We start from the raw sequence: 16,274 nt of genomic DNA, 5'->3' as shown, positions 1-16,274 counted from the left end.
CTAAAATGTAAACAGAAAAAACCCCAAACATTATGGGGTATTCACTTGATATTTTGAGATTTAATATTAAATCATAAGGAAATTTGTGCACATATAGTGCATGTGAACAGCTGCGTTTTGGTGTAAAGTTTTGTTAAGAATTCACCAATTTTCATCATTTTATTGAACTCATGACAATAATCTTTTCTACGTTACGAATTTGATTTACAATACATCAGTTCATGTGTAAACAGTACCTTTAAACAGTATGGAATATTTTGTAAAATCTAAGTCAGATCAGTTGACTGAAGTAAGTGGCTACATTTACACTAGTGAGTCTAAACTTTTGATGGGCAGTATATATGAAGAACTACACACACTTAGGGGAACATAGTACGTGTTATGTAATAATCTCTGACTCAAGATGGATGCACCTTTTGTTCTGTGCACTATTTACTAAATAATATGTAGCATGAGCAAAACACTTACAGAAGTATACTTGAGTGTGGGAAAATTCTGCTGCAAACATTCAGTGTCATTAACTGCCATGCCCCTCTTGAGCTCTGACAACAGGTACACACATATTGACAATATCGAGGCTGGGTGGACATTTCAATGTATTGCAGATCAATATGGACAACTGACTTTCAACGTCACGTTCAAACAACATCTTAGACTGAATTTGGGGGTGGGGGTGGGAGGTTTGTTTTCCCTTTGAATGACAGGATACCCACAGGATCATTACAATACGATTCTCATTAACAGAAGCAGTGATTACATGCAGCTATTATACAGGAAATTCTCTCAATACTGTAACACCGTCTCACACACATTGCAACAGCTCATTGTAACAGTTGGAACAGACAAATGTGGAACATTTTGTTTTCAGATGTAAGCCTGTATGGATACCATCCAAGTCAAGAAGAGTGCTGCAATGCTCCATGTGTGTTAGTACATAACCACTGAGGTGGATCTTCCCTCATGCTGTGGGTTGTATTAAATAGGGGCACCAAGTCCCACCTGCGACCTTCCAAAATAATGGCCAGGAAGTTCACAACACATTCCCTCTTCACAACACATTCTTTAACATAGAGATCCAGAGGTGGAATATCTGCTTCAATCTGTAGAGCTTCTATTGATGTAGTTTTCATCTTGAGATGAGATAACTTTTATCAGGTTTATCCTTTTGTGACAGGCATCCACAAGGAGGTCAATATGGGTTTTTGAGCTCAGCATTGGGTCCAGGATAAGGCCGAGAAGTTTCGCATTCTCGTTGTACCTTATCTTCTTTCCCTTCACCTATATTTCAGGATTGTCTATAGGGAGAGAGTGCTTCTCTTTCCTGGTAATGATGGTATATTGTTTCTTCTTCTCTATATATTTTTATGTCTTGCGTTTCTTTGGTTGTGGGTGTATATACATAGCACAAAGAAATAGAGACAGTTTTGAATACTTTGGATTTTATTCCACACATTAGACCTGGGACAGATTTAAAACAAAATGAGAGCCAAAACAAATTAACTATCAGATTTTCATCCCCTTTCTGCCAGCATTCATGTTATATGTGAATCACTCAACTGATGGTGAGCTAATACAGATGCATGAATAATGTTTAAATATGGATGAAAATCTAATAAATAGTTTAGTGTGGCGACACTGTGGCCTTACATTCAAGTGTTATTCACAAACACATGATTAAGACGTCATGGCATCTCATTTTAGATGACATTTCAAAGACCATACAGAAACACTGAGGATGCAGTCATTACAAGTTCAATTCATCCTTTATTTCATTCACTCCAAACTAACCCATTACTTGTTTCATGGCAGACATACAACATCAAATCAGGAATATCAATGAAACTTTCCAGCATGTAGACCTGCACCCTGTTGCTGAAATCATCCACAAAGACTGAAGAAACAGTAAATATTGATCATTTGTAACCACATGGAGTGAAATGTTGTACAATAATTTTCTTAAAAGACCAATCATATGAAACATTTCAGAAGTCCTTACACTGATGGTTGAGCTCCATACAGAGTAGCATGAACCATGCAAGGTCACTTGTACGTGAAAACCAAACAATACCAGGAAGACTTACAAACAATACTGTAGCTAAATCCTGGTTTCAATGTCTGTCCTCCATCCTTGTATTTGTAGGAGACATGATCTCATTATGGAACCGGTATTCTGCAGATTGTCCTTCCCATCCAGAGAGTTTTCTTCAGCAGGTTCTGATTCTGGTCCAGACAAGTTGGGAGTGAGCAGTCATCATTTCACACATTTCATTGTGTCAGTACCCACAAACATTCAGCTCTGCCATCACCTTTTGCTCTTACTCAGACGAAGAGATTTCTCTATTTCAAACTGACGGACATCGGCACGGTTGAGAAAGGCCATCCTTTCTAGGTATCTGTAAATATGATGAAGAAGTATCCCATGTCACTAAAACTCTGTACTTTCACACTTTCACTGAAGGAATCTATTAATACTTTACAACTCAGTTACGGCTTAGGTCTGGCAATGACTTATTGTTCAACAACAGATCAGTCACCAGCTAAACTATCCAGAAACAAAATCTGCCTGGTTACTTGAGAGGTCCTCAGTTTGCAGAAAATCTATGTTTTACTTTATAACCAGCTTTGACAGATAAACACAAGAGTGCAGTTTCCATCTGCTGCAAAAGGTACAAAAGCTCATCCTAACTAAGCATTATACAACTTGCGAGTAGAGGGAGCTCAAACATCCAACAAAACAACACAAAATATCACAAAGAAGCATTTGTCCAGTAGGAGAGGTCATGTATGACCCTTAAAAGGTCCAATATGTAATTTTCTGACTAAAATTGATATTTTACACTTATCCTGACTCATGCTTATTGCTTGTCTCTCTTTCCTTCCGAATGCTAGTGGAACACTTGAATCCCTTTTTGAAGCTCCCTTCAAAAAAGCGGACGTAAAATCACTTACCAGGAGTCACCTCCCTTGCCAGGTTTTGGTGGGAACGGCGCCACCTGTCTGCCATGCTCTTCACTCTCTCCGTATTATAACCCGACACACTGGTTTACTGGAAAATCCAGAGTGCCTTGAGGGGAGGTTGGGAGATCTTACCTCATGAGTCAGGATAAGTATAAAATATCAATTTTAGTCAGCTTATTGCTTGTAGAATCCGACGGTATAGGTGGTGGGTCAAGCCACCTCTGGATTCCTTAGTGAAGAATTTACGTCCTATATACCCCCATGGGAACTTTAAATGGCACTGCTGCTGTTGATCCATATGTCGAAATAATTTGGTAATTTGGGGGGACCACAATATACCATTTCTTCTGTAACCGTACATGTGGATTTAAATAACTCCAACTCTTGATGATCGTATCAAGTGGAGTAGTGACCCTATCCATGTACAAATAATTCCTTACTCTAACTTCGTGCGGATTGGAAGCTCGAGGAGGCTCAAGTCCTGCTGCCTTGTAGGCTCGTAGTATGATTGCTCTCATCCAAACTGATATCGTAGTACGTGAGATCTCTGTGGGTGTCTCCAACGATATGGGGATGAAAAGGCGTTTGAATTTTCGTCTCCTGGTTTTAGACTTCTGTAGATATATTTTCAGCTCTGACTGGACATAGGGATAATATTTGTATATCCTGTGGACCAAGGATTGTAGATAATGCTGGGATGTGGAATTGTCTGTCCGGTTGACCTGGCAGTTGATTCTTAGCTATGAAATCCCACCTAAATCCTAGATGAACCTTGTTGTGACGTGTGTCAAAACGTAACCGTTCAAAGTCCAGCGCATGTATTTCTGACATATGTGCCGCTGTTGCCAAGGCGATCAGAAATAGCGTTTTCTGTGTAAGAAATTCGTAAGAAGTTCTTTCTAGTGGTTCGTACACATCACTGGTGAGATGTCGGAATACCACGTTGAGATCCCAAGCCGGCGCTTTAAATTTCATTTGTTGGTCTTCCAGTTTAAAAGAGCGTAGCAAGGCCAGTAACTCTGGCACCTTCGTCAGTTTCACGCCTGTCTTCATAGTGATAACTGAGCTGAGAGCCGCTAGGTATGTAGATAATGTCGAACCTTTTAATTTCCTCATTTGTCTGAGATGACAAAGATATTCCGCCACTTGAGGATGTGTTGCTTTCACTGCAGTGAAACCTTTCCTCGATGCATATTTCTCAAAGCTTTGCCACTTGTCGTCATACAAGTTACGAGTAGATCTGCGTAAAGCTAGTATAACTGCTTTCGCTGCTCTGGCGGAGTATCCTCTTTTCGACAAGCAATTCGTGAAAGGTTCCATACGTGTAGGTGGGACAATCTGGGATACTTGTGAACTTGCTTGGTGTGAGGATGAATTAGTAGGTTCGACCAAACTGGAAGTTGTATTGTTGGTTTTCCGATTTCTTGTAAAAGAACGGGAAGCCACGTTCTTGCTGGCCAGTAAAGAAGGCGACCAAAATCAGTTGTAGATTGTTTGTCTGCCTGATTTTCTGTAATACCTCTGGTATTAACGCTGGCGGAGGGAACGCTGGTACGCGTTTAGCCCTTCCCATGGGATGCTTAGAGCGTCTGTCGCCCATGCTTGCAGATCGGGAATTGGAGAGACGAATGTTGCCAGTTGATTGTTGAATCTCGTTGGCGAATAGGTCTACGAGTGGAGATCCTATCGTCTGTATGATGCATCTGAACGCTTGTGGATGTAACATCCATTCTGTTGGGGATGGTTGATGTGGTCGAGATAGCGCATCTGCTATTACCGTATATGACCGTCTATAAGCCGAATTTTGAGGACCAAAAAAAGCAGTCTGTAGAAGGGGGTCGTCTTATCCATGAGTTACACTTTCGTCAAACTTTTTTCCAGGGGTAAGAAAACAACATCGTATCACTTCGCGTGAACAAACAACAGAAGACGAATTTGTCAGTAGAGACGTCAAATTTGCAATTAAACATCACTAGACAAGATTAATTACCATTTAAGTTATAAGTTGTTTTTGCTGGGCATTGTTTTATTTGCAGGGATTAAGATTACCGTGCGTATTTGTCTCGTACACAAAGCCGGAAATAGCAATCAGCTGTGCACACGTTTCCCCGCGAACAAGTTCAAACATGCACAATAATATAACGGGACGAATCCTGACGCAGTCATCAGTAAAATATAATACAAAATACCGTCATTTAACCCAAAGAAATATATCCTAGCATTGTGTAATTTTAGTTACAGTTTTTGCTCTATAAATTAATTAAGATTACCGTGCGTATTTGTCTCGTATTACACAAAGCCGGAAATAGCAATCAGCTGTGCACACGTTTCCCCGCGAACAAGTTCAAACATGCACAATAATATAACGGGATGAATTCTATTGATTGAATACTATTATTTAACCCAAAGAAATATATCCTAGCATTGTGTAATAGTTTTTATGTAAAAAATATATAATCAACACTAAGGTTATACGGACCATCATGAACGTGGTAAGCACGTGACATGGAACGAGGCGGTAATCAGTTTGTGATTGTTGAATGGGGTAAAATAAGCAAGCCAGTTTGTTGCTACAATAAATATGATATTTAGAGAAGCAAAATATATTATGCATTTTCTGTCAACTACACTTCGTTTCGATCCGTGAGTAGACACAATATATATGACCGTGAATTCTTTGAATAATGTGGACCAAAGTTATAATTATTGGTAACTGCCAGTTGTCTGTGGGATGAGTTTGTCGAAAGTGTTTATTGTTAGTGGACTATTTTCTTATTGTCATATATATATAGATGAAATATGGACACTTAAATAATATATTTTGAAACAAAAGTTGACTTCAGTTTTTATTTACCGATGGTACTTTTTCTCTTGGGTTCACATTTCCATACTCACCGATTTCACAAAATGGCGTCTCGTTGTTGATGCAAGCAGTGATCGTCGGGATATAAAAAGGAACACAAACACATGTTGCCACAATACACCGGTAATCTTTATTATGTAATATTCTCACCAACACTTATGCTGTATATCCACTTTCCAAATGGCGTCTCGTTGTTGATGCAAGCAGTGATCGTTAAAAAAAGGTAAACAAACACCGGTAATCTTTATTATGTAATATTCTCGTAATGGTGTCTCGTCGTTGATGGAACATACTTACCGGGTACTCTGGTCTCTGTTGGCCGCGACCCATCGCAGGGGGGCGGCCTATCCATGAGAGATATGATTTTGACACTGATTTTGAGGGTCAAGTTTGGGGGTCGGCTTATCCATGGGGTCGGCTTATAGACGGTCATATACGGTACATTCCTGGCTCCCGGAATGTGACATGCTTTCACATAAATGTTGAGATTGTCTATTATGTTGAATAGTTGAAAGCTGAGGTCTAGAAGATTGCAAGATCTTGTTGATCCTTGTTTGTTTATGTAGAACGCCACTGTTTAGTTGTCCGTATGGATCATCAATTTTGCGTTCCTTAGTACTTTGGACCAATGTAGTAGGGCATTTACTACTGCTTTCATCTCTAGCATGTTGATATGCAGATTCATTTCTTGTTTCGACCATTTCCCGGCAACCACTTCGTTGTCAAGGTGTGCTCCCCAACCATGCAGTGATGCGTCTGTGTAGAGTTGGACGTTGCACTCCGGCTCTATTAAGTAGTTTCCGTCGCAAACATTCGACTTCTGAGTCCACCATAGTAGATATATGGTTTTAGCCTGTCTGGTATTTGAAGGATCCAGACTGTGTAAGTGGCGTTCACAAATCTCTGCAGTGGACGCAGTTGTAGTCTCCCTCTGCGTGTCATGTCTTGAGCTGACGTGGGGAGACCTAATAGGCTCTGCCATTCTCGTAGTGGTAACGGAGAGAGTAGAACTTGAGATCATTTGTTGAATCTTGATCCAACGATCCTCTGGAACGAGAATGCGATTCTTCGTTGTTATAAGCCGTATTCCTAGGAATTGCAAGTCCTGAGTAGGCTGTAGTTCCGACTTGAGGAGATTTACTAGCCATCCTAGTTGAGTGAGAAGTCTGATGGTGAAGTTCAGTTGCAGTTTGAGTTGACTGGGATCTTGCTGAGCTTGAATCCCGTCGTCTAGGTAGAACGCACTGCGTAGACCACGACGATGTAGATATATATTGATGGGCTTTGTCACTCGAGGGGGCCGACGATATTCCAAATGGCAGGACCTTCCATTGGAAATGACGTCCGTTGAACAGGAATCGTAGATATTTCCTTGATTCCTGATGGATCGGGATGTGTAAGTATGCATCCTGTAAATCTATGCTGGCGAGACAGTCTAGCGGACGTATGAGCTGTCGTAGCTGTGGAAGATGTATCATCTTGAACTTTGCGGGTGGTAGGAGGTAATCTTGTTGAATTTCCTCATGTTGTAAATGAGTCGGAACTTTTCTTTTGAATTTTTCTTTTGTACCAGAAAAAATTGGGGAGTAGAAACCTTGTGTGACGCAGTGTTTTATCTCTTCTATTGCCTCTTTCTCTAGTAGAGATGTGATGGCTTCTAGTAGATTTCCCTTCTGGTCTGCAGCGTAGTTGTGAACCAAAGGGTTGATTGTTACTGGTGGTACTGCTTGTAGCTGTATCCTGTAACCTGTGCGTAGAATCTGAGATACGAAGTCGTCTTGAAGAATTCCCCAATTCTTCCAGTAGAGTTGCAGACGTCCACCCACTTGTGAGGGTTGTACTGGAACGGCTGGGGGTGGAAGACTCCAGTCGTTCCGAACCTGTATTTCATCATCTGGAACTTCTGGCGCCTCGAAAGGGCCGACCTCTTGGAGCTGCGGATGGGCGACGAAAAGAATCCTTATTTCCTTTAGCGTTGCCTGATTTCTTATCCCTTGCTCTCTGGATGCCTGCAAACTTCGATTTGCCGGAATAACATTGGGAGGTCTTACGTATTACACTGGCCAGTGTATCGATAGACTTGATCATCATTACTTCTCGGGAATCTTTAGCGACTTCCTTGGCGACTTCATCAATTTCTCCTGCAAAAATGGATGATGCTGACCAAGGGGCTTTGTAGAGTGTCTTGGTAAACTTCTCGCTCCAAGTACATGAAGATAATAGTCCTTGCCTTCTTGATAATGTTAAGCCTGCAGAAATGGATGATAGGTGTTCAGACATGAACTGATGATCCTTTTTCTGTGTAAGTAGAGCTGAATAAATCATTCTATCTTCCTCTGAAGTTGAATTCTTAAACTTCGAGATGAGAGTCTCGTTGACAGCTCTTGACCTGGCTAGGCCGAAGAAGGTTCGTCTGGTTACTGTGTCTAACTGTGCCAGTTTTTTATCTTCTATCTTGTAAGCTTTAGTCCGAGTGTCGTTGATGATCTCATAATTCTCATCTATCTCTGGGGCCTTCATGAGGGGTTCCATGTGGTGTAGAGAGAACTTCTTAGCGTTGAACGACGGAATACTCTGAGTCTGGTATTTAGCTGCCTTCTTGAAGGCTGTGCTGAGGTTGTCTGGAACGTCTAAGACTGGGTCGATAGGTGGCATCGTGAGTGAGTCTATATCATCATTCATCATCAAGTATGATAGTGCTTCGTTGGTCTCCTTAGAGGGTGATGCGAGTTCCAAACCGTTGGCCATCCATGACTTGATTTCCGAGTCGGAAAATATAATTCCACCGTCATCTTCCTGCTCTGAAGATGGATGTCTTCTACTGTCGTCTGAACGAGGAGATCTGTAAGGTGATCTGTAAGACGATCTGTGTGGTGACATGCGTGGCGATGTGTAAGGCGACCTGCGTGGTGACCTTCGTGGCGAACCATACGTTCGTGAATGTGTTCGTGACATCCTACGTTGGGACCTGCGTGGAGATACAGATGACCGTGCGTGCCTTCGCCTGCGTGTTGGTGAACGGCTTTGTCGAGGGTTGGAGTATGGTGATGAATCTCTATGCCTTCGTACGGTTGTTGATTCTCTTCTCCTTGGTAACGAACCGTTGGGTGCAGGTTCGTGACGAATGTCCGTATCTGACGTCGATGATGATCTGCGTGGGTTCGGCGAACGTCTGGTCCTTCCGTCAAACGTAGTTGGTGCAGAGTCCATGTTGGTATGGCTGCCAGGTATTACGTCGTAAGTAACGCTGTAGTCGAGCTGGAATCTTCCTGTATGCTCTGCAGGACGTTGGTTCCCAACGGACGTTGTGTGCTGCTCAGTTGACCTTCACTCGGGTTCGTCGCAGATGTCGGGTTCGTCGCAGACGTCGTCTTCGTCGCAGCTCTCTCGCGTGCGAACCGTTGATCCATCAGATCCAACATCTGTTGGGTAAATTGCTGCATAAAGGCGCCCGGGTTGAAGGTCTGCGTTGTCTGTTGTACTGACGACGCATCTGAGATGGATCAGGCTTCTTACGAAGGGCGTAGAACCTTCGTGCCGAACGTCTGCGTTGATAGGGTGTCCTGCATGGTCATTGTAGAAGACGTCTTCGTCTTAGATGTGATCTCAGGGATGAGGATGGGCGGCTCATCGTAGACATCTATTTCTTCCAGAGGGACGATCTCAGCTGAAAAGGACCTCGTCTTCTGCGTTGCCCCGTGTGGAGACTTCGCCGAAGTCTTAGCTGTAGCTGCCTTCTTCCTCTCGGAAGACGATGCCCTAGTCTTCTTAGACTGCGAAGAGGGTGTCTCAGATGTAGATGACCTCTTCCTCGAGCCAGCGTTGTCTAAGGCGGCAACCTCCTCCGTAGGCGACCCCGGTAGACCACTGGAATGGTGTATCTGCGCAGACACCAACTGCCGGTCCTCTGCAAACTTAGCCGGTTTAGACATGTCATGTAATTCTCGTCTGGACCTGTCCTTTGCACGTCTAGACAGATAATATGCATATTTGTAAACTGCAATATCAGACAGGTGAAAACACAACTGACAACGAGTGTCAGATAAACATATAGGCTTGCAATTAGGACATAGGTTATGCGGATCAACAGCAGACAAATGATACCTACAATCAGAACAAGGTTTCATCAATTGTAAACAATGTGAATAATCACGTAAAAACGTGACAAAAACAGAGAAATTTGAGAATTAATTCCATACAATATTGTAGGTAAATGTTAGCTAAAGCCTTATACAGCTAATTTAGAAGAAAAGCCTAAATAATAAAAGGATATAAAGCCGTATAGGGGACCAGGTGCTCTCACAACTGCCCACTCAGGCGAATCAGGAGAGAGTGAAGAGCATGGCAGACGGGTGGCGCCGTTCCCGCCAAAACCTGGCAAGGGAGGTGACTCCTGGTAAGTGATTTTACGTCCGCTTTTTTTAAGGGAGCTTTAAAGGGGATTCAAGTGTTCCACTAGCATTCGGAAGGAAAGGGAGACAAGCAATAAGCATGAGTCAGGATAAGGAAAAATGTGGATTTTGTAGTTATTTCACAAGAAGCGACCTTGACCTTACTATTAGCTTGAGCAGATAATTTGATTTTTACCTTACAATAACCATGTTGACCTTCAGAATATTTTTTTAATGAAATTTGATTTCAGTCAATCAGTATTCATTCATGTATCATACATAGCATTTTAAAGTGATCTTCACATATCACATTTGTGAGTATTTAAACTGAGTACTAATGGAAGGACAGGGAAGGTAAAGGGGAGCTATAAGATGGGAAACAATCATGCAAAGAGGCTTGCATAATGCTTTACAGTAGCAGTGGACCAAGTGACCTTTACCCAAAAAAATTTAAATGTTATTTTAATGTGTTCACAGCAAATATCAACAACTCACTGCTGCTAATTCCCTAAATGACAAGCCACACATTACTTACGACTCTTTCCCTCTATTGTGGATCTGTAGATCATCCTCAATTCCTTTATCCTTCTTGAAAGTGTTCCAGTCCATCTTGGACTTCTCCTGCAATATAGACATAGAGATTATTAAACAAGTGACTGACGTTTTGCTCCTAAGGTAAAGAGTACCTGCCTGACATGAGTACAGTAATCTGTTTCTTACACACCAAAAAATCCCACTACTTTCATATTTTCTCATCAGATTGGAGCAATAATACACAATACAATGTTTATAAATGAGAGATGTTACTCATCCCCATCGTGACCCCCCACAGAAAGGTTTCTACCACATCTGTGCATTATCAAGGTAATACTGATAATGCACACCACATAAGAACAAAGAAAATTAATTAAACACTCTGAAGCAACAATGTTGCAACTGAGATGTAGATTTTTGTAGATGTATGTTATGACTAGAGCTGTGTATTGTGGCCTAAGTGGCGAGACGATATATCCCGATGCCAGTTTAATGAGGTGAGACGATATATCATGAAAGTATTGGCAAGAAACCTGCGAGACGATTATCATCACGATACAGTGGTGGCGATACGATACGTATCCCGATACTTTACAATTTCTAAAAACAGAACAGATATGATAGATAAAATAGCTGAAACTTTATCTGTTAATAGTTTTACAGCAGACAGATCTAACTAATTCACACTAAGAATGTCTTCGTTAAGTCCACAATGTTAGCATTGTCTCAAATAAAAAGAACTATTATTTAAGTGAACTGACTTCGTCAAACACATGCCATTAAGAGACGCCATTTACATCTTGAGATTTTTCTTCAAAAACACAAGTCTGTCAACATGAGCAGCTTTCAGTGAAGCTCTTTGTGCAGTCACAATGTCCCTGGAGGTGGAGAAGACTCTCTCTGATGGAACCGAGGTCCCTGGGATGCACAGATATTTCCTAGCAAGTTTTGACAGATATGGATAGTAGATATTATTTTCCTGCCACCAACTTATTGCGTTGGAAGAAAGTTGGAGAGAAGGAGATTTTCTATACATGTTTATTTCCTCATTGACAATGTCTAGCTTTGACCTTGAAGGCACATCCACCTGACCAATAATGTAAACATCCCCGAGCAAGTCATCCTGGGCACACTTGGACGATCCAGAAGATCCGGAAGGCTCTAGTTTGATCACCTTGGCTCTGGGGGGTGATGTGTCAGAGTCGGTCTGGGTAGGTGACTCAGGTTGAGGAGATTCCACAGGAGGAAGATCAGGGAGAAGAGGGAGTGCTGGTACTGCTGCAGTTTTATCATCTGTCTCCTGCTTTACAGTCACCTGAAACAATTCAATCAAGAATACATAAACATTGCTTGATCTAACAAATTCAGATTTCTCAACACCTGAAAGAAAACATAATTTCATAAATAGATACAATCAGGTTTCAAAACATAACATCATATCATCACAATCATAAATTCATAATCCCATGATGTAATCAGACTAAACACAGACTATAGTAATGACTGAGTCTATTAGACTAAGTTGATTTAAGACAAAATTTGTATTTCTCATCTGGTGGATGGACATTAAAATTTACATCATATACTTATTGCAAAGAATTTCATGAATAAAAAATAAAATCTTGATCATTATTCATTAGATGAAATTATTACAGATTACAGATACAAGAAAATATGAACAAATTAACATGAAATGAAACAAATGTCACTTGTAACTTGTAAAGAGAAATAGTTACCAGGTTATATAGAAATGTAATTTTTTGAGTAAAATTGATATTTTATACTTATCCTGACTCATGCTCTTTTGCTTGTCCCCTTCCTCTTGCGAACATAGTGGAACACTTGTATCTCCTTAATTGAAGCTCCCTTCAATGTAAAATCACTAATTGGTACTCACCCAAGAGTTGCCTCCCCTGCCGCTAAGCTGGAACAGGTGTCGCCACCCTCTGGCCTCATGCTTCACTCTCTCCTGATTTTATGCAGCCCAACACTTGAATTTACAGGGAAATCCAAAGTGTTATGTGGGGAGGATGGGAGGGTAACCTCATGAGTCAGGATAAGTATAAAATATCAATTTTACTCAAAAATTACATATTTTCCTTATCCTGACTCATGCTCTTTTGTTTGTAGAATCCAATCGGAGTGGTGGTGGGCATAAACAGAATACTTTGGATTAATAATTAGTGATTTAAATAACTTATACTGTAATAACTTCTTGGGAACTTCATAAAGGCATTGACTTAGGATATTTCCTTTATAATAAGCCATAGGTTATATATACCATAACTGGGGTATTACATTACTAATAGACTGATATACCAATTATAGATATAACAAGCTACTCTGATAGAAAAGCTGTACAACTGAACATAAAATCTCAGTATGAGCTTAAGGTTGAATAACCTAAGCTAAATATATACATAGCCCTAGAACTCCGTGGAGTTATAAGCTAAATAATGTATGTATAATATACATAATAATCTCGTGTGGGGTGAATATTAACGCTTCACGAGGGACTGTCAGTTGCTGAGCGAGGACCAAAGGACCGAAATGGTGAATGCCAGAGACGCCCTCGGTGGTGATATCTCTCAGACAGTGATTAGCAAACACCATGTTAGATTTCCAGAAGCATCCTTCCATAATTGTATTCAATGAACAGTTACCGTGGAAGGGCGAGGGTGGAGGCCAATGCCCTGATTTCATGTGGATTTGATGCTGTTGGAGGGTCCAGTCCTGCTGCCTTGTAGGCGCAGAGAATGACAGTTCTTATCCATATAGATATGGTGGTACGAGACTTCTGTCTGATTAGTAGGCTTATAACGGGATGAACAATCTTCTGAGCGATCTTCGCCTTTGTTTTGGAACGACGAAATAGATTTTGAGAGCTCGTGACTGGGCATAGAGATAAGTCCAATGTATCTTGAGATCCGAGAATCGAGGATAGCGCAGGGACGGAAATAACCTGTCTGGTTGTCCTGGTAGTTGATTTTTGGCGATGAAATCCCATCTTAATCCCAGGTGCTGTGTTTTGATTGTCATCAAACTGTATCCTCTCATAATCTAGAGCTGAATTTCAGATATTCTGGCTGCCGTGGCTAGCTTATAACAGGAAAATTGTTTTCTGTGAGAGAAATTCAAAGGTTGTCGATTCCAATGGTTCATAATCCTCACTTGTGAGGTGTTGTAGCACTACATTCAGATCCCAAGCTGGGGCATGGAACTTCCGCTTTGGTCCTCCAATCGAAAGCACGAGTAAGGCCAGTAACTCTGGTGTTTTGTCAATTTAACACCCGCTCTCATAGAAATCACAGAACTAAGCTGCAAGATATGTTGATAATGTCGAGCCTTTTAAATGTTTGTTTTGCCGTAAGTAACACAAATAGTCTGCCACTTGAGGATGCGTAGCATCTCTTGCTGTAAAACCCTTGTTTGCTGCATAATTTTCAAACTGTGCCACTTGTCGCCGCATGTTACGCGCTGAGTATCGTAAGGAAAGCTGACCGCTTTTTGCCGCCCTGGTAGAATATCCTCTTGTTTAAACACATTTTAATACAGTCCATAATGTGAAGTTTGAATACTTCTGGGTTTCTGTGCACCTGTTTGGTGTGTGGATGTATTAACAGCTTTGAGCTTGGGTAGCTCTAGTGCCGGTTGACCGATTTCTTTGTATTAGAGCTGGAAACCACGCTCTGGCCTGCCAGTAGGGCTGCACCAAAATGAGTTGTAGGCTCTGTGTTTGGCTGATTTTCTGTAATACTTGAGGTATTATTGCTGGGGCGGAAACGCGCACGCATTGAGGCCTTCCCATGATATGCTTAGAGCCGCCCGCTGCCCATGCTTGTGGGTCTGGAACTGGTGACACGTAATGTCGGTAGTTGATTGTTGAATCTTGTGGCTTAATAGATCTACTAGCGGTGCTCCTATTTGCTTGATTATCTGTGCAAATATCTCTGTATTGAGCATCCATTCTGTCGGCGACGGTAGATGTAATGGAGAGAGAGCGCCTGCTAGTATATTCCTGGCTCCGGGAATGTGGCATGCTTTGACATGTAGATTTAGATCTTGGATTAATTCAACAGTTGAAAGGTTAAAGTCAAAAGGTTCGGCGATCTCGCTGAGCCTTGCCTGTTCACATAGAACGCCACTGTCGAAGTTGTCGGTATGTATCATCAGGTGCGATTCTGTAGAATGTTGCTCCAATGTCTTATGGCGTTGATTACAGCTTTCATCTCTAATGAGTTTATGTGGAGCTTGCTTTCTAGCTGATTCCATAACCCTGATGCCGCCTGGTTGGTGAGATGAGCTCCCTAACCTTGGAGCGACGCGCCTACATATAGATGGGTTTTGAATTCTGCTCTGCTAAACAGATCCCTTCGCAGACATTCGATTTCTTGGTCCACCATAGTAGATGAGGTCTGAGATGTTCCAGTAGACTGAATGGTTGTAGGTCGCCGAGATGTGTGTTGATGAAGACCTGTAAGGAACGTGAACTGTAATCTGCCTATGACTGTCAAGTCTTGGGCTGATGTTAGAAGACCTAGTAAACTCTGCCATTGTCAAGTGGTAGCGGAGAGAGTAGGGCTGGAGGAATGATCTGTTGGATCTTGAGCCAACGGTCTTCTGGTACCTACTATACGGGTTGAGATTGGTGATAAATCGAATGCCTAGGAATTGCAGATCTTGGCGATGGTACTAGGTCCGACTTGTGTAAGTTTACTAACCATCCCAGCTGTGTTAGTAGCTTTATGATGTAGTTTAACTGTAGTTTGAGATGCTGTGGATCTTGATCTACTTGTATCCCGTCGTCGAGGAAGAACGCGACTCGCGTAGCCCCTTGACGATGTAGATAGGTGACAATCGGTTTCGCTATCCCTCGTGAATAACCATGGGGCTGATGTTATTCAATGGGAGTACTTTCCACTGGTAATGTAACCCGCCTAGAGTAAACCGTAGGTATTTCCTGGATTCTGCAGATAGGCATCTTGTAGATCTATACTGCCCATGTAGTCCATGGGACTAATCATGTGCCGTGAATCGCGTAGATGTATCATGTGGAACCTCGGTGGTCTGCGCGAGATAAGTCTTGTTGAAGAAGCTCATGTTGTAAATGAGTCTGTATTTCTCCTTGGAGTTTTTCTTGGGTACTAGGAAAACTGGGGAGTAGAAACCTGGTTCGATGTTTCCTTGATCTATTACTTCTATGGCCTGCTTGGTTAGGAGTAATGTAACAGCCTCTCTTAACTTTAGTAGTTGCTGTGCCTGTACCTCGAACTTGGGAGGGTTGACTGTTAGTGGAGGCTTGGCCTGTAGTGGGATACTTAAACAGCGCTGAAGAATGTTGGAGACATAGGTGTCTTGAAGTATTCCCCAGTTTTCCCAGTGTAGTTGGAGACGCCCACCCACTTGTGACGGTTGTACTGGAACGGCTGGGGTGGAAGACTCCAGTCGCTCCAACCTGTCTTTCAGCGCTTATAGTTGCGGGAACCTCTGGGTGTCCTGCCTCTTCCTGACCCTCCTCTATAGTTGCC

At 41.9% G+C, this 16,274-nt stretch overlaps 1 protein-coding gene across 2 annotated transcripts in view; it reads right to left on the bottom strand.

The window, feature by feature from the left end:
• Window positions 1–1,422: 1,422 nt before the first annotated feature.
• The window catches only part of LOC124262297 (craniofacial development protein 1-like), a 35,887-nt gene continuing 21,035 nt past the window's right edge, over window positions 1,423–16,274 (bottom strand). Inside the window, exons 4-6 of one of the 2 annotated variants that reach the window (XM_046696800.1) lie at window positions 11,921–12,061; window positions 10,748–10,833; window positions 1,423–2,393 (exon numbers count right to left, since the gene is read on the bottom strand). In XM_046696800.1, coding sequence (XP_046552756.1) covers window positions 2,303–2,393; window positions 10,748–10,833; window positions 11,921–12,061 — 318 coding nt within the window. In that variant the 3' untranslated portion in view covers window positions 1,423–2,302. The remainder of the gene's footprint in view (window positions 2,394–10,747; window positions 10,834–11,920; window positions 12,062–16,274) is intronic. The other variant, XM_046696787.1, reaches the window with a different exon arrangement.

This window comes from Haliotis rubra, unplaced genomic scaffold (assembly GCF_003918875.1).
Source record: "Haliotis rubra isolate DU_JTF1 unplaced genomic scaffold, ASM391887v1 Scf12, whole genome shotgun sequence".
Taxonomy (NCBI): Eukaryota; Metazoa; Mollusca; class Gastropoda; order Lepetellida; family Haliotidae; genus Haliotis; species Haliotis rubra.
Note: the sequence above shows the minus strand (reverse complement) of the source record. Positions and strands in the feature narration are given on the sequence as shown.